This window comes from Geotrypetes seraphini, chromosome 2, assembly GCF_902459505.1.
Source record: "Geotrypetes seraphini chromosome 2, aGeoSer1.1, whole genome shotgun sequence".
In the NCBI taxonomy this organism is placed as follows: domain Eukaryota; kingdom Metazoa; phylum Chordata; class Amphibia; order Gymnophiona; family Dermophiidae; genus Geotrypetes; species Geotrypetes seraphini.
The window spans coordinates 12,998,304-13,023,834 of record NC_047085.1 but is presented as its reverse complement, the minus strand read 5'-3'; the positions used below and the strand labels follow the sequence as shown (position 1 = coordinate 13,023,834).

The following is a 25,531-nucleotide window of genomic DNA, read 5'->3' as shown; positions in this document are numbered from 1 at the left end:
ATTGATCGGGTTCATAAAAAACATATCTATTTGTTTGATAAATAATACAACATTTACATGGAAAGCGCAGCTGAAAGGTAGCTCCCAACCCCAATACAGATTGACGTAACATCAGAAATTTTTCACGACGCAATTACGTCCATTTGGAAACATCAGGAAATATAGCTACTCTTGAACCATAAAATTCAACATTCTCAGTCCTAAAGAATAGACGAAGAACTGCTTCTTTGTCTTGTAAGAAAACATAGGTCACAAGACCTTTTACGTATTCTTTACTTTTAATTTTGTACTTCTCCCAACTTTCATATTGTCTTATGTTTGTCAAGTATTGTTTAGTGAGTATTTATTCACCCTGTGGAAGCAAGGGTCATCTTTAAGTTTGCTTGCCTTTGCTTCAAAACCATGACAGGTTCATCCCCATCCTATCTGTCTCACCAGTTCGAATTCCCGGCACAACTAATACACGCAGTAACTACTTGTTCGCTTTTCCATCCCTAAAGGGCTGCACCTACAAGAGATAGCTCGATAGAACACTATCATTCCAAGCAGGCAAATGGAGCAAATGTTTAACCAACTTCATCTCAAACGCACTTTCGTACCAAACGTTTAGGAAGTCAATAAAAACTTATCTCTTTGACAAATTTCTCTGACCCCCACCTCGACCTGATGTACTTCCAAAACACTTCCAGATAAACTTGACTAAACTTAACATGCCAATGTAAATTTGAAAGTTCGCTGTAATGTCGCTGTCTGTAGACAGTCTCTTCCCTTGTAAACCGCTTAGAACTGTTTGTGGTATGGCGCTATATAAGAATAAAGTTGTTATTATTATTTGTTTATTGTCTCCCCCTTTTTAATACAAATTGTACAACGCTTAGAAGTCTTGATTTGCGTTTTATAATAATAATAATCTAATCTAATCTAATCCTTAGGTTTGTAAACCGCATCATCTCCACGTTCGTAGAGCTCGACGCGGTTTACAGTAGGAGAAATAGGAAGGAACTACAACAGAGGGTTAGAGGTAGAAGTGCTATCTCCTCCTCTCCCTATTGGCTAAGGCTCTTAACATTTGCATCTCCTCTTCCTATAGGCTAAGGCTCTTTCCACCTGCATTGTGATGTCATAGAGCTTTATGGTTATAGAAAAAGAGAAACATGATGGCAGATAAAGGACAAATGGCCTATCCAGTCTGCCCATCCGCAGCATCCGCTATCTAATCTAATCTAATCTAATCCTTAGGTTTGTAGACCGCATCATCTCCACGTTCGTAGAGCTCGACGCGGTTTACAGTAGGAGAAATAGGAAGGAACTACAACAGAGGGTTAGAGGTAGAAGTGCTATCTCCTCCTCTCCCTATTGGCTAAGGCTCTTAACATTTGCATCTCCTCTTCCTATAGGCTAAGGCTCTTTCCACCTGCATTGTGATGTCATAGAGCTTTATGGTTATAGAAAAAGAGAAACATGATGGCAGATAAAGGACAAATGGCCTATCCAGTCTGCCCATCCGCAGCATCCGCTATCTAATCTAATCTAATCTAATCCTTAGGTTTGTAGACCGCATCATCTCCACGTTCGTAGAGCTCGACGCGGTTTACAGTAGGAGAAATAGGAAGGAACTACACCAGAGGGTTAGAGGTAGAAGTGTGAAGAAAATTTACAGGACTTGGGATGCCAAGATATAAGAGTTTCCTTGATTCCTAAGTTGGAGGGAGACTTAACATTTTTTGAGAAAAGCCAGGTTTTCAGATGTTTGCGGAAAACTTGGAGGGAGCTCAAGTTCCAAAGAGGGGAGGTAAGGTTGTTCCAGAGCTCAGTGATTTTGAAGTGGAGGGAGGTCCCTAGCTTTCCTGTGTGGGAAATGCCTTTCAGCGAGGGGAAGGATAGTTTTAATTTGTGGGAGGATCTGGTGGTATTAGGGTTTGAGGAATTCCAAGAAGGAGGGATAAAGGGAGGGAGGATACCATATAGGATAATAATAATAATAACTTTATTCTTCTATACCGCCACAATCTTGCGACTTCTAGGCGGTTTACAATCAAGAGAGCTGGACATTCAGCGAGTTACAATGTGCAGATAATCAGAGGAAATACAGAGTGCAGAAACATTAAGGAAGCAAAATTATAGATATACAATTTTAATAAACTTGAAACTTGTTAAATCACTTGCTCGGGCTGTCCACTCCTTAATGATGCCGAATATCACCACAGACCGCTAAACTCAAAGCCGTGTATTTTGTGGCTGGTCTGGGACAGATTCGGCACTTATGCGGTGAACTGCCAATATTCTGTACTTAATTGGCTTCAGTGTAGCAGTCAAATCAGGCCACATAAAAGTCGGACCTATCTCTGTGCAGTCGGTATGCTAACTGGCACCCCTAGAATATAATGGGAACTTTAGCATTTAGCATGCGCGCTAAATCAGTTAGCGCACCTTAGTAAAAGGACCCCTAAGTGCTGACTATCCCATTTAACCGCATAAATTCAACTATTCAATGCCGGTGCCTGGACATAGCCTGGCATTGAATATCCAGAAACAATGTCAGCAGCAATTCAAAAAGATGATCACCACTGCCGGCTGAATATCAACCCCAAGAGAAATGAAGTAACTGTATCATATGTAACTCATTTTGCAACTCGTTTGACTAAATATTCTATATGTTATCCTCGTAACCCGTTTTGAGCTCGTTGGGGAGGACGGGACGTAAACAAACCTACCCCTGGAAAAGCCTTTGTTGATTGCAGGTCAAAGTCAATGGACGTTCTGAAATATCTTTTGAAATTACCCACCGCCTTCTACAACAGATCCAAAACTGGGCCTACCGCAGGGGGATGATCAACCGATGAGCCAGTTTCCTCGGGTAGAATCTTTTGCCTGGTTCTGGGTCATTGTGTCTCTCTGTCTTTGTCCAGGAGCCTTGGGCGAGCGATATCGGCAAGGTGCGGGAGTACCTATGCAATTACCTGAAGGATCCTCCAGTGGAAATGACCGAACCTGCCTTACAGTTGGATGAGGTGAGTAGAGAGCTGGGAGGCTGCTGGAGTTAGGTCCGTTCTCCCTAGAGAGATGTCTTAACCTTTCTGGCAACTGAATGAGGTGAGTAGACCACTGGAGACCATGTCTCTTCTTCTTTGTTCTTGCTATTCTTACATCCCTTTTCTCCTTAATTGCCTTTTCTTCCTTCTTTCCCTTTTGCTCTTTTCCCTGTTTTTTCACTTTCTACTCAATTTTTTGCTCTCTTCTTTGTTACTGCTGCTTCTCTCTCCTCGTTCCTTTAACTTTCATCTCTTTCCATTATTTATTCTACCTGATTTTTCACTTTGTCCTGAACATTTTGCTCTATTCTTTCTTCTTCACCTCTCTCCCTTTGTTTCTCTTCACTTTCTTGTCCTTCTTCGTTTAACTTTCATCTCTCTGTTTCTATCCTTATTGAATTTTCTTCCTTCTTTCCATTTTCTTCTCCCTCTGTTTTTTTTCACTTTCACCTTAACATTTTGCTCTAATCTTTCTTCTCTTCATCTCTCCCTTCACTTTCTTGTCCTTCTTTTTTTAACTTTCAGCTCTCCTTTTCTATCTTTATTGAATTTCTTCCTTCTTTTGATTTTCATCTCCCTCTGGGGTTTTTCACTTTCACCTCAATATTTTGCTCTGTTCTTTCTTCTCCTCCTCTCTCCCTTGGTTTCTCATTTACTTTCTTGTCTTGTTATTTGAGCATTTTCTTCTTTTAACTTTCATCTCTCTTTTTCTAACTTTATTGAATTTTCTTCCTTCTTTCCATTTTCTTCTCCCTCTGTTTTTTTTTCACTTTCACCTCAACATTTTGCTCTATTCTTTCTTCTCTTCCTCTTTCCCTTTGTGTCTCTTTCACTTTCTTCTCCTCTTATTTGATCACATTCTTCTTTTAACTTTCATCTCTCCTTTTCTATCTTTATTGAATTTTCTTCCTTCTTTCCATTTTCTTCTCCCTCTGTTTTTTTTTCACTTTCACCTCAACATTTTGCTCTATTCTTTCTTCTCTTCCTCTTTCCCTTTGTGTCTCTTTCACTTTCTTCTCCTCTTATTTGATCACATTCTTCTTTTAACTTTCATCTCTCCTTTTCTATCTTTATTGAATTTTCTTCCTTCTTTCCATTTTCTTCTCCCTCTGTTTTTTTTTTCACTTTCACCTTAACATTTTGCTCTAATCTTTCTTCTCTTCATCTCTCCCTTCACTTTCTTGTCCTTCTTTTTTTAACTTCCAGCTCTCCTTTTCTGTCTTTATTGAATTTCTTCCTTCTTTTGATTTTCATCTCCCTCTGGGGTTTTTCACTTTCACCTCAACATTTTGCTCTGTTCTTTCTTCTCCTCCTCTCTCCCTTGGTTTCTCATTTACTTTCTTGTCTTATTTGAGCATTTTCTTCTTTTAACTTTCATCTCTCTTTTTCTAACTTTATTGAATTTTCTTCCTTCTTTCCATTTTCTTCTCCCTCTGTTTTTTTTTCACTTTCACCTCAACATTTTGCTCTATTCTTTCTTCTCTTCCTCTTTCCCTTTGTGTCTCTTTCACTTTCTTCTCCTCTTATTTGATCACATTCTTCTTTTAACTTTCATCTCTCCTTTTCTATCTTTATTGAATTTTCTTCCTTCTTTCCATTTTCTTCTCCCTCTGTTTTTTTTCACTTTCACCTTAACATTTTGCTCTAATCTTTCTTCTCTTCATCTCTCCCTTCACTTTCTTGTCCTTCTTTTTTTAACTTTCAGCTCTCCTTTTCTATCTTTATTGAATTTCTTCCTTCTTTTGATTTTCATCTCCCTCTGGGGTTTTTCACTTTCACCTCAACATTTTGCTCTGTTCTTTCTTCTCCTCCTCTCTCCCTTGGTTTCTCATTTACTTTCTTGTCTTGTTATTTGAGCATTTTCTTCTTTTAACTTTCATCTCTCCTTTTCTATCTTTATTGAATTTTCTTCCTTCTTTCCATTTTCTTCTCCCTCTGTTTTTTTTTCACTTTCACCTTAACATTTTGCTCTAATCTTTCTTCTCTTCATCTCTCCCTTCACTTTCTTGTCCTTCTTTTTTTAACTTTCAGCTCTCCTTTTCTATCTTTATTGAATTTCTTCCTTCTTTTGATTTTCATCTCCCTCTGGGGTTTTTCACTTTCACCTCAACATTTTGCTCTGTTCTTTCTTCTCCTCCTCTCTCCCTTGGTTTCTCATTTACTTTCTTGTCTTGTTATTTGAGCATTTTCTTCTTTTAACTTTCATCTCTCCTTTTCTATCTTTATTGAATTTTCTTCCTTCTTTACATTTTCTTCTCCCTCTGTTTTTTTCACTTTCACCTTAACATTTTGCTCTAATCTTTCTTCTCTTCATCTCTCCCTTCACTTTCTTGTCCTTCTTTTTTTAACTTTCAGCTCTCCTTTTCTATCTTTATTGAATTTCTTCCTTCTTTTGATTTTCATCTCCCTCTGGGGTTTTTCACTTTCACCTCAACATTTTGCTCTGTTCTTTCTTCTCCTCCTCTCTCCCTTGGTTTCTCATTTACTTTCTTGTCTTGTTATTTGAGCATTTTCTTCTTTTAACTTTCATCTCTCTTTTTCTAACTTTATTGAATTTTCTTCCTTCTTTCCATTTTCTTCTCCCTCTGTTTTTTTTTTCACTTTCACCTCAACATTTTGCTCTATTCTTTCTTCTCTTCCTCTTTCCCTTTGTGTCTCTTTCACTTTCTTCTCCTCTTATTTGATCACATTCTTCTTTTAACTTTCATCTCTCCTTTTCTATCTTTATTGAATTTTCTTCCTTCTTTCCATTTTCTTCTCCCTCTGTTTTTTTTCACTTTCACCTTAACATTTTGCTCTAATCTTTCTTCTCTTCATCTCTCCCTTCACTTTCTTGTCCTTTTTTTAACTTTCAGCTCTCCTTTTCTGTCTTTATTGAATTTCTTCCTTCTTTTGATTTTCATCTCCCTCTGGGGGTTTTCACTTTCACCTCAACATTTTGCTCTGTTCTTTCTTCTCCTCCTCTCTCCCTTGGTTTCTCATTTACTTTCTTGTCTTGTTATTTGAGCATTTTCTTCTTTTAACTTTCATCTCTCCTTTTCTATCTTTATTGAATTTTCTTCCTTCTTTCCATTTTCTTCTCCCTCTGTTTTTTTTCACTTTCACCTAACATTTTGCTCTATTCTTTCTTCTTCACCTCTCTCCCTTTGTTTCTCTTCACTTTCTTGTCCTTCTTCGTTTAACTTTCATCTCTCTGTTTCTATCCTTATTGAATTTTCTTCCTTCTTTCCATTTTCTTCTCCCTCTGTTTTTTTTCACTTTCACCTTAACATTTTGCTCTAATCTTTCTTCTCTTCATCTCTCCCTTCACTTTCTTGTCCTTCTTCTTTTAACTTTCAGCTCTCCTTTTCTATCTTTATTGAATTTCTTCCTTCTTTTGATTTTCATCTCCCTCTGGGGTTTTTCACTTTCACCTCAATATTTTGCTCTGTTCTTTCTTCTCCTCCTCTCTCCCTTGGTTTCTCATTTACTTTCTTGTCTTGTTATTTGAGCATTTTCTTCTTTTAACTTTCATCTCTCTTTTTCTAACTTTATTGAATTTTCTTCCTTCTTTCCATTTTCTTCTCCCTCTGTTTTTTTTTCACTTTCACCTCAACATTTTGCTCTATTCTTTCTTCTCTTCCTCTTTCCCTTTGTGTCTCTTTCACTTTCTTCTCCTCTTATTTGATCACATTCTTCTTTTAACTTTCATCTCTCCTTTTCTATCTTTATTGAATTTTCTTCCTTCTTTACATTTTCTTCTCCCTCTGTTTTTTTTCACTTTCACCTTAACATTTTGCTCTAATCTTTCTTCTCTTCATCTCTCCCTTCACTTTCTTGTCCTTCTTTTTTTAACTTTCAGCTCTCCTTTTCTATCTTTATTGAATTTCTTCCTTCTTTTGATTTTCATCTCCCTCTGGGGTTTTTCACTTTCACCTCAATATTTTGCTCTGTTCTTTCTTCTCCTCCTCTCTCCCTTGGTTTCTCATTTACTTTCTTGTCTTGTTATTTGAGCATTTTCTTCTTTTAACTTTCATCTCTCTTTTTCTAACTTTATTGAATTTTCTTCCTTCTTTCCATTTTCTTCTCCCTCTGTTTTTTTTTCACTTTCACCTCAACATTTTGCTCTATTCTTTCTTCTCTTCCTCTCTCCCTTTGTGTCTCTTTCACTTTCTTCTCCTCTTATTTGATCACATTCTTCTTTTAACTTTCATCTCTCCTTTTCTATCTTTATTGAATTTCTTCCTTCTTTCCATTTTCTTCTCCCTCTGGTTTTTTCACCTCAACATTTTGCCCTGTTCTTTCTTCTCCTCCTCTCTCCCTTGGTTTCTCTTTCACTTTCTTGTCTTCTTATTTGAGCATTTTCTTCTTTTAACTTTCATCTCTCTTTTTCTATCTTTATTGAATTTTCTTCCTTCTTTCCATTTTCTTCTCCCTCTGGTTTTTTCACCTCCATATTTTGCTCTATTTTTTCTTCTCCTCCTCTCTCCCTTGGTTTCTCTATCACTTTAATGCTATGTACAAGGGGAGCAATTTTCATCCATCCCCAAAGATTCCTAGGCAAAACGCAGTCAGTGATCTCAGGATATTCTTCCTCTACTCATAGTTACAGCTGTGTGCAGGGAGGATGAGTACAGCAGCCTTGAAACCTCCGCTTGAGTGCAAAGCCCGTAACCCTGCTCTCTCTCTGTATTGTTTCCCCCTCCCCCCCAGTTTCTAACATACCTGTTCTCCAAGGAAAATATGATCATGGATTCTAAGTATGACCGGGTGGTCCCAGAGGAAATGAACCAACCCCTCTCTCAGTACTGGATCTCCTCATCTCATAACACGTAAGATAAATCTTATTTCAATACCAGATTTGCTTGTCCCATAACATGCTGGAGCAATCTCCCTATCCCAGGGGTAGGCAATTCCGGTCCTCGAGAGCCGGAGCCAGGTCAGATTTTCAGGATATCCACAACAAATACGCATGAGATAGATTTGCATCTCAAGGAGGCAGTGCATGCAAATCCATCTCATACAGATTCATTATGGATATCCTGAAAACCTGACCTGGCTCTGGCTCTCGAGGACCGGAATTGCCTACCCCTGCTCTATCCCATTGCTGCAGCTCCTCCATATTATAGACTTTAATAAATGTCCCCTCATGAATTTGACCAACCAGGCTATTCCACAACTTAACCCCTGCACATGTAAAAGTCATGGCCTCCGTTTCCACATATCTAGGGTTAGCCTTCGTTTTCAGCAATGCTGAACTTTCAGAGTGCAATGATCTCAATGGTTGATACTGCTTCAATGTCATTACTACTCTACATAAGATGTCTCAATATAGTTTATTTGCTTATAATTACATTACATTACATTAGTGATTTCTAGTCCGCCATTACCTTGCGGTTCAAGGCGGATTACATAAGAGTTGTCGTGAAATTAGGTAATATATGTTGGGTAATTTGAACATTTTAGATTTGATAAGGAGTAGATAGTATAGTAGGTGGAGCTTGGGATGGATCTGGTCGTGTTAAATAGGTTTTATGTAGTTTTTGAAGAGTAGAGGTTTAGTTTCTTTTTTGAAGGTTTTGTAGTCTGTGGTTGAAGACAGCAGATTGGTGAGTTGTCTGTCCAGTTTCGCTGCTCTGGTGGCCATTAGGCTGTCATATTGTTTTTTTCGTTTGACATTTTTGGTTGGCGGGTGTATGAATAGTGAGTGGGTTCTCCTGTGTCTGGTTGAGGTGGATTGAGTTAGTCGGTTGTTCCAGTAGGTTGAGCTGTCTCCATTTATAGCTTTGAATAGTAGGCAGTGGAATTTGAAGTGTACTATGGTTTGTATTGGGAGCCAGTGTGAGGTGTGGAATGCCTCTGTGATGTGGTCGTATTTTTTCAGTGAATAGATGAGTCTTAGGGCTGTATTTTGTATTGTTTCTAATCCACTTTTTTCCAAAGCAGAGTGCAACAAAACATACAGAATAAAACCAATCTACAACTACACAGTTACACAAAACGTAAAACCACATAACATAACATAAATTATAAAACAATCAAAGTTCTTTCCACCCTATCAACACTTTTTCTCCTTTAACCTACACGATTCTTCTGGATGTTGACTTCCCATTTGCTTCTGCACTCAATTCCAACCTCCCTGCATCGCTTGCCAACGTGTCCACCCTGCACCTCCTCATTATCTCTTTCCCTATACCCTTCCTCATGAGCTCCCTTCATCCAGCTGCTGACTCTTGCCTGCATTCTTCTCTTTTCTTGCCAGCTCCCGGCTCCATTCTTTCCACCGTTTTACGCCATTTGCCTAGGACTGACTTCCTACATCATGGGCTAGATTCATTCAACCGTGTCCATGTTTGAGCGCTGATAAAAAATGCACGCCGAGCGCTTTTATACAAAGGGCACTCTGAGCCAGGTGCCACTCGCACTGCAGGGAAGGGCAGCAGAGAACAGGTGAGGCGGGGCCAGTAAAAAAACCCAGATAGCAAATCCACGCGCAGACCATCTACAGGAAAAGTATATGGTCTGCACATGCGCTGGGATCGCTACCTAGCGATCCGTGTCGGCGGATGGGGACGTGCCTCCGATCGCTCCCATTAGAAAATTCTGGTTTCCAGAATCGATCGGCCCTGCCCGGATTGGACACGGATCGGTCACGATCGGGCAGGTTAGTGAATCGGGCCCATAGTCTATAAGAGCAGTGGAGTTGCCTGTGTTGGAACTGGTTAGATGAGTTGGGTCACTTTTAGTGTTGAAACAGTTTTTATTAAATTTGCAAGACAAAACAGAAGCGATTGACATCACAAACCAAATACCCCAAACCACCCCCCCAATCCCCATCCCCCAAACTCCCCCCAACCCCACAGAAGAAGAACTAGCCCCGGACCTGCATAACCACCAGGCCAAAGAGTTGGGTCACTTTTAAAGCGGAGAGGAAGCTGAAGCTGGTGGCATTTCTTCATGAACAGACATTGTAGTTGGGATATTTTTACTTTTTACTCAAAAGGTTGTATTTTAGGCACTTAAAAATTTACTCAAGTAAAAGTGAGAAAAAGTCATTTAGTTTTCATTATTCTTTTAGCTTTTACTTAAGTATCCAAATATGCATTTACCTTTACTGATACTTAAGTACTTTGACCTAGGACAGGGGTAGGCAATTCCAGTACTCAAGAGCTGGAGCCAGGTCAGGTTTTCAGGATATCCACCATGAATATGTACGAGATGGATTTGCATGCACTGCCTCCTTGTGATGCAAATCGTTCTCATGCATATTTATTGTGGATATCCTGACCTGGCTCCGGCTCTCGAGGACCGGAATTGCCTATCCCTGACCTAGGACTTGAAACCACACTGTTCTCCTGTTGGTCTTCACCAGACTGTATGGTCCACAGAGCGGGGACTCTCGTATGTGTCTGTACAGTGTTGCATATGACTAGCAGCTCTTCCAAAGTGATAAGTCTTCATAAGGGCCTACAGACCGTGAATGTCTTCCACTATAGGTCTTGCTAACTTGTCTCTCCTGTTGGAAGGTATCTGACTGGGGACCAGTTCTCTAGCGAGTCATCACTGGAAGCCTATGCTCGCTGCCTCCGAATGGGCTGTCGTTGTATAGAGCGTGAGTATTGCATGCTCAGCGATACCCAAACTTAGCCCAGACTCCTTTCAGCTGCGTTAAGAGGGCAGTTCTCATAAACACCTTCCTTTACAAAGCCACGCTGGCCGTGGCGGTAAGAACTCCGACGCTCCTAGGATTTCTAAGAGCGTCAGAGTTCTTACCACTGCATCTGACACTAAAAACGCTAACGCGGCTTTGTAAAGGAGGGGCAACGAAAGGGTGCCCCATCTTTCTTTCTATCCAATTCGTCCCTTAATTCTCCTGCCCCACAACAGAAACGTCTTTTTTTTTCTTGATGATGATGTTATTAACTTTTCAATGATTTCTTGATGTTTTCTCTCGTTGATGCAGACTATGCATTTCATTTACTTTATTTCAGTTGGAATATGTAATTAAATAATGATCAATAAAAAGAGGGCAGTTCTATAACTGGGTGCTACAATTTAGATGCCCAACTGATGGAGAGGGTGGTAGATGCCTGGAATGCCCTCGGGAGGGACGCGGTGGAGAGGAAAACGTTGATGGAATTCAAAAACGCGTGGGATAAACATAGAGGATCTCCAATTAGAAAACAAAGGATGTAAATTAAAGAACTAAAACCCGGTATTGGACAGACTTGCACCGTCTGTGTCCCATATGTGGTGATTTGGTGTGTGATGGGCTGGGGAGGGCATCAATGGGAAATCCACTAATTTGGAACATGAGGATGTTACTTGCCAGACTTTACGGTAGATGTCCTGCAAACAACGGGATGGTTGGAGAGGCTGGAGTGAGCCTGGACGGCAACTTCAGCATTTGGAGCCTAGGACAATGCCAGGTGGACTTTGCAGTCTGTTTTCCGGGCGTATCAAAGAAGAGACAAGTTAATTTAATCATGAATTTTTGATGGGTATGACTGGTGGGCAGACTGGAAGGACCGTTCATTTACTATGTTACTTTGTGTAGTGAGCCTATTGTAGAAGAGCATTTATATGTGAAAGTATTTACATATAAAATAAATGGGCATGTGTCAATATGTAGAAATGGAGAAAACATGATGGTAGATAAAGGCGAACAAAAGAAAACCCCACGAAGTGCTGTCAAGTATGGGTTAATCGAGAGTTCTTTATTGATGAACCTGACATGGGCTGCGTTTCAGCATCCAAACGCCTGCATCAGAGGTCAAACAGAGGTTAACTCTTAAGACCAGTCCAAAAATGTATCGTTACGACTCAATGAATTAGAAACCAAAACTTTTTTGCTGTAGATCGTCATCTTCAAAGTGGTGTCCATCCAAATGAGCCCATCCACACCATCCTCCTCTCCCTGAAAGATCCCACATGCTTGCCCCAGATACCGTCTTCCCAACCAATATTCAGTACGAGTTAACCAGCCATGAACAGACACTGACTGATTAACTCGCTTGTTGGCAGATAACCAGTCATTTTCAGCGGCACTTAACCAGTTATGTATGCTGAAAATGACTGGTTAGCATTGAATGTTGGAGGCATTTCAGGGGTGCCCAGTCCAATTAGCTCCCAATTTTCAGAGCTAACCAGCCAATGTTAGCACATAGGTTAGACCATATAAATATCAGTCCTAGCCTTATGTACTAATGCATGGCTGGCTAATTTTGAATTAACCAGACATATGCTAGTCAGTTTTAAAAATATGGTTATTCAATGCTAGCGGCCGAATATCCAGGTTGAACGCCGCTGGCAGACATCCACAGCACTACCCGGCACCGGTTGAGTATCGGGAGGGGAGGGGGGAGGCACTAAGATAGTTTCATGTGTAAGTTACAGAGTATCGCTGACCATGCAAGCAAGTACTTATGCAATAATTGTAACAGTCACGCACACAAGTGCTAATATTGTGTGTGATGAGGGCTTTCAGGGGATTCATAAGAACATAAGAATAGCCTTACTGGGTCAGACTAATGGTCTATCAAGCCCAGTAGCCCATTCTCATGGTGGCCAATCCAGGCCACTAGTACCTGGCCAAAACCTGCCTGTTGCCTGCTCAACCAATCAAATTCAGAGCAGCGTCCTCAGAGCATTTAGGGGGTGGGGCAAATCCTCTGAAGGCCCTGACCACACGCCACTGGGTGGGTGAGTTGGGCACTTGCTATAGAACGAGGGGGTAACCCTCATCACAAGCCATCATCTGCAAGCTCAGTACGTCCAATATTACTGTTGTGGGAGAGCTTGGTGAATAGCAAGGTGATGACTGGATGAATGCTCTAATGCTTATAAGTTATTCCAGTACTATTCAAAAGATAGATATTACAGGTAGGAGTCATTTGATTAGCATCATAATGGATTAGTGGATTAACATCAGTGATGGGGGTCCCCAAGGAGGCAATTCTGGAGGCCGCACCTTCAAAAAGATATGGAGTCGGTCCAGAGGAAGGCTACTAAAATGGTGTATGGTCTTTGTCATAAGGCGTATGGGGACAGACTTAAAGATCTTAATCTGTATACTTTGGGGAAAGGCGGGAGAGGGGAGATATGATAGAGACGTTTGAATACCTACATGGCGTAAATGCGCATGAGTTGAGTCTCTTTCATGTGAAAGGAAGCTCTGGAATGAGAGGGCATAGGGTGAGGTGATAGGCTCCGGCATAATCTGAGGAAATACTTTTTTACAGAAAAGGTGGTAGATGTGAGGAACAGTCTCCTGGAAGAGGTGGTGGAGACAGAGACTGTGTCTGAATTCAAAAAAGCATGGGCTAGGCATGTGGGATCTCTTAGAGAGAGGTAGAGATAATGGTTACTGCAGATGGGCAGCTCTATGACCTCACAATGCAGGTGCACAGAGCCTTAGCCTATAGGAAGAGGAGATGCAAATGTTAAGAGCCTTAGCCAATAGGGAGAGGAGGAGATAGTGGATGCTGCGGATGGACCATTTGGCCTTTATCTGCCATCATGTTTCTATAACCATAAAGCTCTATGACCTCACAATGCAGGTGTAAAGAGCCTTAGCCAATAGGAAGAGGAGATGCAAATGTTAAGAGCCTTAGCCAATAGGGAGAGGAGGAGATAGTGGATGCTGCGGATGGACCATTTGGCCTTTATCTGCCATCATGTTTCTATGAATGCCTCCATTTATTCACCCCAATGCCGTGTGAAGGAAACATATTCTAAAATGGCACCCGTGCACTCGGATTCTGTTATAGAATACCAGCGTCACCTGGCATTTACTAGCGTACCTAACATTTACGTGTCTGCAGTTACGCCAGCCATAGACGTGGCCGTAAGTGTGTTCTGTAAATGCGGCGATTGCGCACAGCAATTTGTAAGTTGCACACATAAGTGGGGGCCTGACCGCGCTCTACCCAGCTATACTCCCGTTACATTATTCATTGTGGCACTTAAGCGCATCTTTGCAGATTAGCACGCAGGCGCCCTGCTAGTTCCTACGCTCGTAAGTTCACATATCCACAAAAGTGCCAGCATTCTGTAATTGTACACATGCGAGTGACAACGTACATGCAAGTGCCCTGTTATAGACCTGCCCTTCACATTAGCATTGTTGTAAATGATGGAGGGATCTGTGTTGGGGGAGGAGCATTTGAAGGGGAAGTGGCCTTGAAACAGCCTGGATGGCAAAACATGAATTTGTGTCGGCGATGAATTCCTTCCCCAAATGCAATTTAAGATAAGTTGATGGTTTGAATATGTTTATATATGAAAACTTGAAATGTTGAATGAATGGATGAAATTTAAAAGGATTAGTTGAAAATGTTCCAAGTTCTAAAAGAACTTCTTTAAAAAGAATGGACCATTGAAGTTCTGTTTGTGAATTACTGTAGTCTATTATTACTCGTCTTTTGTATTATTTTATGTTCCCCTATTTTATCTTTATAAACCGCCTTGAAGTCTGACCAGACAGTATATCAAATTTGAATAAAACTCGGAAACTTGGTGAAGTCCTGAAGATTCCAATTGTCAAATGGTGTGATGATGTTTAAGTAGCTGTGTTTGGTTTGAGAGATCAACGTCTTCTTAAAATTAATGTTTGAATGAGTGGTATTGTGAGACTATTGTAAATTACAGTAACATAAGAACTGATGGAGAATGCAAGCTAAACTTACAGTTCTGGTTTGTTTGTTTTTTTCCAGTGGACTGCTGGGATGGTCCAGATGACTTACCCATCATCTACCATGGGCACACGCTTACCTCCAAAATCAAGTTCCTGGACGTGCTGTTCACCATTAAGGAGCATGCCTTTGTAACCTCAGAGTAAGGAACCTCTCTCGCCTTTTAGTCTGGCCTGTGTTTCTTTCTGGAGCCAAAACAGCCTGAATGTGGAAGCCCAGTCATTGAATCAGTTCTTCATTTTCTATTGGTGCTCTCTAATTCAGTGGTATTTCTAGATTTGAGTCTAGCGTTGTTATGTGTATTGGTTTCAAATGTTCTAGGATGGTGAAACGAACACGTTGAAAAGTAGGAGAAATGACTTCAAATCCTGCCACTGTCACAGACACTTGCTGTGGCCTTCAGCTAAGTTCAAAGTCCAGTGGGATGTGATGAGTGCTTTCAGGGCATTCAGTGAATCCCCAGCTCTATAGCCCTGCTTTTTAAACCATTAAACCGTTTTTTGCTTTTAAATGCCTGGTTTAATCTCTGTTGCTGAGTCTTCTTGATTATTGCAACATTGTCTACCTGACAAGTACTAAGAAAGACATGGCCAGACTCATATTGATTCAGAATAAAGCGGTCAGAAGAAGTATGACCATGTGATGCCGTTCTATTGCGAGTTGCATTGGCTCCCGATGGAGGCTCGTGTCTTGTTTAAGTTGGGTTGTTTCTGTTATAAGGTTATGTATGGCACTGCTCCGTTCTATATGGTCAATAGATTTTCTATAGCATCGCATAAACATAGTAGAAGATCTCACGCCTTCTTTATTTTTCCTTCCGTACAGGGTTGTAAAAGCAAGACGTTTTTTGATCATACTTTAGCATTTCAAGCAGCTTCCCACGATAAAGAATTCCGATCATTACAGCTTGTTCTTATAAACATTTTAGAGCTCAGCTGAAAACCTATCTTTTTTCAAAATACTTGGCCAACTAACTCTTCATGTTCTTCACTGCCCCCAAGTTCCGGAACCCATCTTCACGATATTGTTTATTGTTTATAATCTTTTGTAAACTACGTTGAAAGTGCGGTTAAGAAGCACAATGTTATGTTTTAATTTTTATGTTTACCTTTTGCTTGATGCAGATTGATTTGTTGAGTAGGTGGCCTGCTCAACCAGTCAAACTGCATCAAACAAAAAGTAAACCCCCCCAAAAAGACGCAAAACAGAGCTCTTGGGCTGGGGATTCTCTGAAGGCCCTGAGAATATTGATCTGAATTTGATTGGCTGAGCAGCATCTGCCTGCTCAACCAATCAAATTCAGAGCAGTGCCCTCAGGGCCTTTAGGGGGTGGGGTGAATCCCCTGAAGGCCCTGACCGCACGCCACTGCCAAAGTCCTTTCCCTTCCTTAACAAGAGCAGGTTGGGGCAATTCCCTTCAAAACTTTAAAGAATAAGGACAATATTTTAAATTTTGATAACCAAATGATGTAAAGTCAGCTTGTGTAAGATAGGTGAAATACATGTATATGGATGACAAACAGAGAGAAGCTTAGCTGCACCATTTTGTGCACGCTACAGAGCTTTTAAAGAACACTGTTAAAAGCCAAAATATACAGAATTACAATAATCCACAAGTAATAGGAAGTGCTGCAGGGAGGGAGATGAAGATGAGGAACAGCACAGCAGTGAGCGTGAAGGAATGTGCTCCTGATGCAGTGTCCATATGGGAATGCTGGGGCTGGGAATAGGGGGGATGGGGCTGATGCAGATACTGGGGCTTTGACGAGGCTGGTGCTGAGGCTAGGGGATAGGAGAAAGGAACTGACTATGGGGCTGAAAGACAGGAGAGGACAACAGATATTGGGGGGAGAAGCAAGGGAAGGTGGAAAGAGGTGAGCAGAGAGGTAGATGCTGGGATAAGAAGGAAGAAAGGCATGGCAAATGAATATAGGATAAGAAAGTAGATAAGAGGATGCTAGAGGACGGGAAAAATAAGAATGGGGAAATGCAGGACAATGGATGCCTGGGAAAGAAAGAAGCAGAAGGGCGGTCAGGGCCTTCAGGGGATTCGCCCCACCCCCTAAAGGCCCTGAGGGCACTGCTATGAATTTGATTGGTTGAGCAGGCAACAAGCAGATGCTGCTCAGCCAATCAAATTCAGATCAGTACTCTCAGGACCTTCAGGGAAGTTTGGAGAATCCCCAACCCAAAAGCCCTGCTTTTTGTTTTGGTTTACTTTTTGTTTGATGCAGATTCACTGGTTGAGCAGGCCGCCTACTCAACAAATCAATCTGCATCAAGCAAAAAAGTACACAAAATAATTAAAAAGCAGAGCTGGGGATTCACTGAATCTCCTGAAAACCCTCACCACGCACCATTGGCCACTGGGGACTTGGAGATGCAGAAGAAAAGAGATTCAGCCTTAGATGAAGCTCCAGGATTGGGTGCGAGACTAGAAGAAAACAGCTTCTAAGACTGACTGAATACTGGGAGTGTAAGTGGGATCTCAGGGCTTCAGTAGGATTGAGAGTGACTGGGTGGAAGAGAAAGGACTTGAGGTCCAGATGGGGGCATAGTGGAGACTAAAAACTTGAGCAAGGATAAATGAGGACAATGGGGATTAGGTGATTGGCTTAGGGGGTATGAACAGGGTTGTGAGAATGAGTGCAGTTGGAGAGGGAGAGATTTGAGAAGCAGTTGAAAAGGTATTGTAACTTAAACTAAACGAAAACTCAGTTTTATAGACTGAGTCATCAACCAAGACGAGCTCGACTCGGTTAACAATAATATAATACATAAACTTGACAAGGAAAAGTAGACTGAAATAGTTAATTTCCCAAATGTATAGCAAACAAAAAAGTTTTCAGAACTTTCCGGAATAAAGCAAAAGAACCTAAACTTCTTAATGTAAGTGGTAAAGCATTCCAGAATTCAGTTAAGTTAAAAGCAAACGAATGACTAAATCTCTTAACGGTTCTGTTTTTACCACTGAGAGAGGGAAATGTAAGTTTTAATTTTTGAGAACTTCTGGCAAGATGAGACCTTTGCACACTCCAATCTAAAGGAATCAAAGTGATGAAAATGCTGAATAAGATCTTAAATGCAATACAAATGCACTTAAATTGAATTTTCAGATACACTGGAAGCCAATGTAATTCCTTGAGCAGAGAGATTACGTGGTCGAATGTACTCTTGCCGAAAATAAGTTTAGCTGCAGTGTTCTGTATTAATTGAAATCTCTGCAGACTGACCTTTGAAAGACCCAAATACACTGGATTGCAGTAATCCAGCCTTGACAAAATAATTGATTGAACCAATACAGAGAAGTGTTGTTGGTTAATATTAAATTTTAAATTAAAATTGCCTGGCCTGAAGCTGGAGAGGTCAGGTGAAACAATGCTATGGGAAGGAGATGGTCTTGGTCCAGCTATTATATGTTGAGGTTGTCCAGGGGGAGTTTCCAAGGCAGGTGAGAGCAGGACAGGTCTTCTGATACCAGTCCCTTCATAACTCAGGATGGCTGAGGGTACCAGGACCTCAGGGTGCTGTTGGGAAAGTGGCCAATGTGGCTACTATAGAGGAGAGCCTGGGGATGTTTCTGGGCATATGCAGTAAGGCCAAAATGAAGCCAGGGCCTTGATTTTGAGGCTGCCCAGCAGACCTACCACCAGAGCTCATGTCTGGGACCAATCACTAGGAGGATGCTTCCAAACTGAATTGAAAGGCAGAAGTGGTCAGGATCTATCCCCAGGTCTCAGGTAAGTGGGATCCTGGGGTGGGAAAGTAAAAAATTATTTTATTTTTATGTAAATTGCATATGGTGGGCTGCAATGTACCTGGAAGGCTATTTTAGCGTTTTGCTAGTATACTTTTTATGGAGAATGTTTGGTGAGATTGTTTTCCGATGTTTACATGCATTCCAGCTGTGTATGTTGTTATCCACTTAGTTTTAAGCGGAGAATACATTTTTTAAATAAATAAATATTTATTATAGTTACTTTTGAATTATAGTTGGGACCTGGAAGTTCTTAGAGGGGGGGGGGGGGTTTCAGGTAATATATGGGTTGAGAAAAATTTATTTCTGGCTAAAAGTGGTGTTTCTGTATTCATAGATTTTAAAGGTTAAAAACGTCTGCTTAGCGTTCATGCCACATGGGAAGGGTTTAATTATTAACTTGAGTTTCACGGTGAGGCATTGTTGGAGGGTTTCTGATAGGCTTTTACAGTGAAAAGGCTGTCCTAACTTTATTCAGATAATTACTCTGGTACTGCTCTGATTATCGTTGATAACCAAATAACAGCCTGAAAATATTCTGCATATCCAATACCCAAGCTCAATATTCAGGCATAAGAGCACTTAAAATGCATTTATTGCTACAGGTTGAATTTTGATCCAATCGTTTATTACTTTATGAGTTTCATAGTTCTGTATCTTACTTCATACATTCATGATTTGTATTGTATTATGTTCAGTATCCTTTGCATTGCCTTGAGCGTTCAGTTAAGCAGAGTCGAAATGCTGGGTTAAATTAAAATTAAAAAGAAATGTCCTCCATGGTGTGAAATGTGACACGGGGCTTCCTTCCCTCTCCCGCCAGGTATCCCATCATTTTGTCAATCGAGGACCACTGCAGTGTTGTACAGCAGAGAAATATGGCCTCCCAATTCAAGAAGGTCTTTGGGGACATGCTACTGACGAAACCCGTTGACCTGAATGCCGATGAGCTGCCATCTCCCACACAGCTGAAGAAAAAAATCCTGATTAAGGTATTTTGAGAGAACCGTAGTCTTCTTTCTGCCACTCGTTTAGGAGCAGGGGTGAAGCGCGGGCACGAGATACTTACAGACTGTGCACGAGAGAACACCTCTTCCGTTCCCCACGGATCTCCTATCAGGGTCGGCTCAAGAGATTATGGCACACCGACCCATGCCCTGCTCTGGCCCATTCCCTGTCCCCAGGCCAGTTCACTCCTCCCTCCTCTGACGCTAATGCCCGGTCCTGGCAGGATGCGGCTTCAAAGGGCAGCGTCAGTGTCAAGCAGTAGCGGCAGAGGAGGGAGGAGGGAGGTGCTGCAATTCCCCCCCTCCCCACTGGCAGCAGCTGGTCTGTGAAGCCGCACCCTGCCTGGTCAGGGCAGCAGCGTTAGAAGAGGGAGGAGGAAGAGGGAAGCCACAGGGTAGCTTAACTTATGGGTCAGCGACATCACAGCCCTGGGGGGTTGGTGCCCCTTGGGCCGCAGCCTCACCTGGTCTATAAGGTAAGCTGGCCCTGTTGCTTATAATACCTGAGGATGGCGTGAGCTCCCCATCCGCTCCTCATGTCTTGCAAGGTCTTTGGCTGTGATCCCAATCTTACACTGCTCCCCACGTGGCCACTCAGCTCTTCAGAATATCCAACGCAAATATGCATGATGTAGATTTCCACAAACTGCTTTTCTCGTATGTAAATCTGTCTTGTGCATATTCCGGAAAAAGGGATTGGGATCTGATATACTGCTTGGACAAGGGGTATTAAGCACAGTGGCGTAGAAAGGGGGTGGCGGTCTGCCCTGGGCACCATGTTGGTGGGGGAGCCGGCGCCCCTCCACCTCTCTGCTCCCCGCCTCTACCCCTTCCTCCCCTCCACGCGCCTCCCCTCCCACCACGCGAGTAACAACTTCAGCGTGCTCCTCGCGACCCTGGCAGCTCTCCCTCCAATGTCGCTTACTATGTACGACACCTGCAAGCGATGTCAGCGGGAGAGCTGACGTGGTTGTGAGGACACATTGAAGCAGAGATAGGGGGGGCGTGCGCATGGTGAGGGGAGGAGTGGGAAGAGGCGGAGAGGGCAGAGAAGAGAAGGCGTGCTGACGCCCCAACCAATATGGCGCCCGGGGCGGATCATCCCCCCCCCTTACTTCGCCACTGGGTGTACTTCGGTGTTTGTAGTGCTTCTCCTGTCACCTCGCCAGCATTCTCAGCGCATGTGCCTGTGTTTGCCCACGTCCGTGTCGGTGCTGGGTTTCTTTTCTCTTTTCCACCCCTATCCACAGTGATAACGCTTTCCTGATCGCTGGATTTTGGGTTCTGTCTCTCAGCACAAGAAGCTGGTGGAAGGTAACCTCTATGAAGAAGTTTCCACGGCAAGCTACTCGGAGAATGACCTCAGTAATTCCATCAAAAACGGCATCCTTTACCTGGAGGACCCCATTGACCACGTAGGTGTTCCCCTGCATGGGACTCCAGCTGCCTGTGGGTTCGTGTCAGGAGGTGTGAATTTTGTGTTTTGCATGAATGGGGCCAGTGGCTGGGATTCTTCGTCCCTGTGACACCAGCGACATCCTGCAGTTTCTCGGTTAACTGAGCAGTCTTTTGACGTCAACATTTTATCGAAAGTTTTAATGAAATATACAACAAAATTATAAAAACAAAAAATACATTGTTAAGCTGCAAGCATATAAGAACAAAAGACCGTAAGAATTGCCGCTGCTGGGTCAGACCAGTGGTCCACCGAGCACACGGTGGCCCTCTGGTCAAAGACCAGCGCCCTAACTGAGACTAACCCTACCAGCATATGTCCTTGTTCAGCAGGAACTTGTCCAACCTTGTCTTGAATCCCTGGAGAGTGTTTTCCCTTATAACAGCCTCCGGAAGAGCGTTCCAGTTTTCTACCACTCTCTGGGTGAAGAAGAACTTCCTTACGTTTGTATGTAATCTATCCCCTTTTAACTTTAGAGAGTGCCCTCTCGTTCTCCCTACCTTGGAGAGGGTGAACAACCTGTCTTTATCTACTAAGTCTATCCCCTTCATTATCTTGAATGTTTAGATCATGTCCCCTCTCAGTCTCCTCCTTTCAAGGGAGAAGAGGCCCAGTTTCTCTAATCTTTCATTGTACGGCAACTCCTCCAGTCCCTTAACCATTTTTGTTGCTCTTCTCTGGACCCTTTCGAGTAGTGCTATATCCATCATGTACGGCGACTAGTGCTGGACTAAGTATTCCAGGTGAGGGCGTACCATGGCCGGATACAGCACCATGATAACCTTCTCTGATCTGTTCGTGATACTCTTCTTTATCATTCCTAGCATTCTGTTCACCCTTTTTGCTGCCGCCGCACATTGTGTGGACGGCTTCATCGATTTATCGATCAGAACTCCCAAATCTCTTTCCTAGGAGTTCTCTGCAAGTACCGCCCCAGACATCCTGTATTTGTGCATGAGATTTTTGTTACCGACATGCATCACCTTACACTTATCCACGTTGGACTTCATCTGCCATGTTGATGCCCATTCCTCAAGCCTGATTATGTCACTTTGCAGATCTTCACAATCCCCCTGCGTCTTCACTACTCTGAATAACTTTGTATCGTCCGCAAATTTAATCACCTCACTTGTACCTATGTCCAGATCGTTTATAAAGATGTTGAAGAGCACGTGTCCAAGCACTGAGCCCTGTGGCACCCCACTGGTGACGTTCTTCCAGTCCGACTATTGTCCATTTACCCCCACTCTCTGTTTCCTATGCTCCAGCCAGTTTTTAATCCACGTGAGTATTTCTCCCTCGCTTCCATGGCTCGCAATTTTCCGAAGTAGTCGTTCATGCAGAACCTTGTCGAATGCCTTCTGAAAGTCCAGATATACAATTTCGACTGGTTGCCCTTGTCTATCTGCCTGTTTACTTCCTCGAAGAAGTGCAACAGGTTCGTCAACCAGGATCTTCCTTTGCTGATGCCCTGCTGGCTGGTCCTCATCAGATTGTGACCGTCAAGGTGATCAATGATGCGGTCCTTTATCAGCACCTCTACCATCTTTCCCGGTACCGAGGTCAGACTCACTGGTCTGTAGATTCCCGGATCTCCCTTCGAACCTTTCTTGAAGATCAGCGTAACATTCTCCACTTTCCAGTCTTCCGGAATCCTTCCTGATTTGATCGACAGATTGGCTATTAGTTGCAGCAGTTCAGCTATAACCCCTTTCAGTTTCTTGATTTCCCTTGGATGGATGCCATCCGGTCCCGGGGATTTATCATATGTAAGCCTATCAATCTGCCTGTATACCTCTTCTAGACTGACTGTCAACCCTGTCAGTTTCCCGTCTTCATTTCCTGCGTATAGCCTGTTGGCTTCCGGTATGTTGCGTATATCCTCATTGGTAAACACAGATGCAAAAAATGTGTTCAGTTAATCAGCGATGGCCTTGTCCTCCTTTAGCACTCCCTTTATTCCATGGACATCCAATGGCCCCACTGCTTCCTTTGCGGGTCGTTTCCCCTTGATATATTAAAAGAATGGCTTGAAGTTTTTCGCCTCCATGCCTATTTTTTCCTCGTAGTCTCTTTTGGCCCCTCTTACCGCCTTGTGGCACCTGTTTTGATGTTGTTTGTGTTTTTTCCAGTTTTCGTCCGTTTTTGACCTTTTCCATTCCTTAAACGAAGTCTTCTTGTCTCTGATCGCTTCCTTCACCACTACAGTGAGCCACGCTGGTTCCTTGTTCTTTTTCCTCTTGGATCCCCTGTTGATACGCGGTATGTATAGATTTTGTGCCTCGGTGACTGTGTCCTTAAAAAGGGACCAAGCTTGCTCTAATGTTTTCACAGCGTTTATCCTCTTCTTAATCTTCTTCCCCACTATGAGTCTCATCCCAATAACCCTCTCTTTGCTAACCAGCTAGGTCATTGCTCCACCTAACTTGGATGGAGTTAGGGTAGAGACGAGACAGGAGACCTGGCCCACCCCTAACCCCTCCTGGTCATTTAAATTGATTTGAATATCAACCCTTTATTTCTCTGGTTTTTTCTTTATTTTTTTACTATTAACGTAAGCCATTGTGATGCCATGATGAATGGATGTATGGATGTTAGGAACTAACAAACAAGATTTCCTTCCCACGTCCAAAGTTTTACAAACTCTAGTAATCAGGGCTCGTCCTTCAAGGCAGAGATGAACCTACGGATGAAATTTGTGGCAATATCACGGTTGTCCTCAACGGACTTCCACTGATACATACATCTGCAGGGGAGCACCTGTGCACGAGTGTATTCATGTCGATGTGCGTAATGTTAGATACGGCCTCCTCCTATCATGTTGCCCCCCCCCATTTCCTGCGCCCCCCCTGTTAGTCTGCTGACATTGTCTCTCTCTCTTATACAGACCTGGAGTCCTCATTATTTTGTCCTCACAAGTAACAAGATCTACTACTCGGAAGAGACATCCCACTACCAGTCCAATGAGGATGAAGAAGAGACAGAACCGAAGGAGGTAAAGCTCAGGAAGGAAGGCCGGAGCTGGGGCTTTAAAAACTCTTATTTTCTTACACTATATGGGGCCTGTACCTGGGGTAGGGTTACCATGTGACTGCAGAAAATGGAGGACGGACTGAGACATCCGGGTTTTACTTCCACTGAAAGCAATGGAAGTAAGGAGGACGGATTGAGACATCCGGGTTTTACTTCCACTAAAAGCAATGGAAGTAAGGAGGATGGATAGAGACATCCGGGTTTTACTTCCACTAAAAGCAATGGAAGTAAGGAGGACGGATTGAGACATCCGGGTTTTACTTCCAATGAAAACAATGGAAGTAAGGAGGACGGACTGAGACATTTGGGTTTTACTTCCACTGAAAGCAATGGAAGTAAGGAGGATGGATTGAGACATCCGGGTTTTACTTCCACTGAAAGCAATGGAAGTAAGGAGGACAGTAAAGTAAAATCTGGTAACCCTAAACCTACTGGAAAAGGAACAAAATCCTGCACGTGGTCAGGAGTTAAGCCACAGTCTAGAGCAGTGGTCACAAACTCAAAGCCTTTGCAGGGCCACATTTTGGATTTGTTGGTACTTGGAGGGCCTCAGAAATAAATAGTTAATGTCTTATTAAAGAAATGACCGTTTTGCATGAGGTAAAATTCTTTATAGTTTATAAATCTTTCCTTTAGGCTTAGTCTTAATAATAATATGGTAATTTATAGCTAAAGAGACATATGATCAAGAAACTCTTTTATTTTACTTTTGTGATTATGATAAACATACCCAGGGCCTCAAAATAGTACCTGACGGGCCACATGTGGTTCCCGGGCCGTGAATTTGAGACCACTGGTCAGACAGAGTGAAGCAATTAATCTTTATCGAGCGTCGTCTGTTACTGTGTTACATTATGAACCAGAATTACGTTTCCTATTAAAACAGTATTGCAGAGGAAATTTACATGGGGCATTTGAGAGCACTGGGTCATTTGCTGGAATCATCTTCTCCTTTGTCTCCTCCCCTCCCTCCCCTTTCTCTTCTGTCTCTCCCTGTACCAATCCACCGTTTTCTGAGCCTTGCCTTCCCTCTCCTCTTTCCCCTCTCTTTCTCCATGGTGTCTCTCCTCCCTCCCCTGCATCTTGCGTGTACAGGAATTTAACAACAATGAGCTGCACTTTAGTGAGAAGTGGTTCCACGGGAAGCTGGGCGGAGGGCGCGATGGGCGTCAGATCGCAGAGAAGCTGCTGCACGAATACTGCACGGAGACGGGAGGAAAAGACGGCACCTTCCTGGTGCGGGACAGTGAGACGTTCGTGGGAGACTACACACTTTCATTTTGGTATGTGGGGGTGGCGGGTGGGTGGGAAGAAACTTCTGCCATGCCAGGAGAACCTCACACACAGCCTAAGAAGACACTGTCATAGCCAGGATTGTGTCCTAAAAAAAAAAAAAGAGGACAAATGGCCCTGCCCACAGCCCCGCCCTGTCCCACCCAGAGCCCCGATTCGTCAAGGCTGTGTCTGGAAGGCATCTGCGCATGAGCAGATGTAATTCACATGTATGCACTCATGCGTGTGATGTCATGCGTCGCATCCGTGCATGCACCGATGTCCTCCAGACGCAGCCCCGA

At 42.7% G+C, this 25,531-nt stretch overlaps 1 protein-coding gene across 1 annotated transcript in view; it reads left to right on the top strand.

Annotated features, from left to right (window-relative positions):
• The window catches only part of LOC117355378 (1-phosphatidylinositol 4,5-bisphosphate phosphodiesterase gamma-1-like), a 204,213-nt gene that overhangs the window by 101,845 nt on the left and 76,837 nt on the right, over positions 1-25,531 (top strand). Inside the window, exons 10-17 of the mRNA XM_033933848.1 lie at positions 2,910-3,011; positions 7,725-7,843; positions 10,538-10,623; positions 14,726-14,846; positions 19,285-19,453; positions 20,764-20,883; positions 23,812-23,919; positions 25,053-25,240. Of these exons, the coding sequence (XP_033789739.1) occupies positions 2,910-3,011; positions 7,725-7,843; positions 10,538-10,623; positions 14,726-14,846; positions 19,285-19,453; positions 20,764-20,883; positions 23,812-23,919; positions 25,053-25,240 (1,013 nt within the window). The remainder of the gene's footprint in view (positions 1-2,909; positions 3,012-7,724; positions 7,844-10,537; positions 10,624-14,725; positions 14,847-19,284; positions 19,454-20,763; positions 20,884-23,811; positions 23,920-25,052; positions 25,241-25,531) is intronic.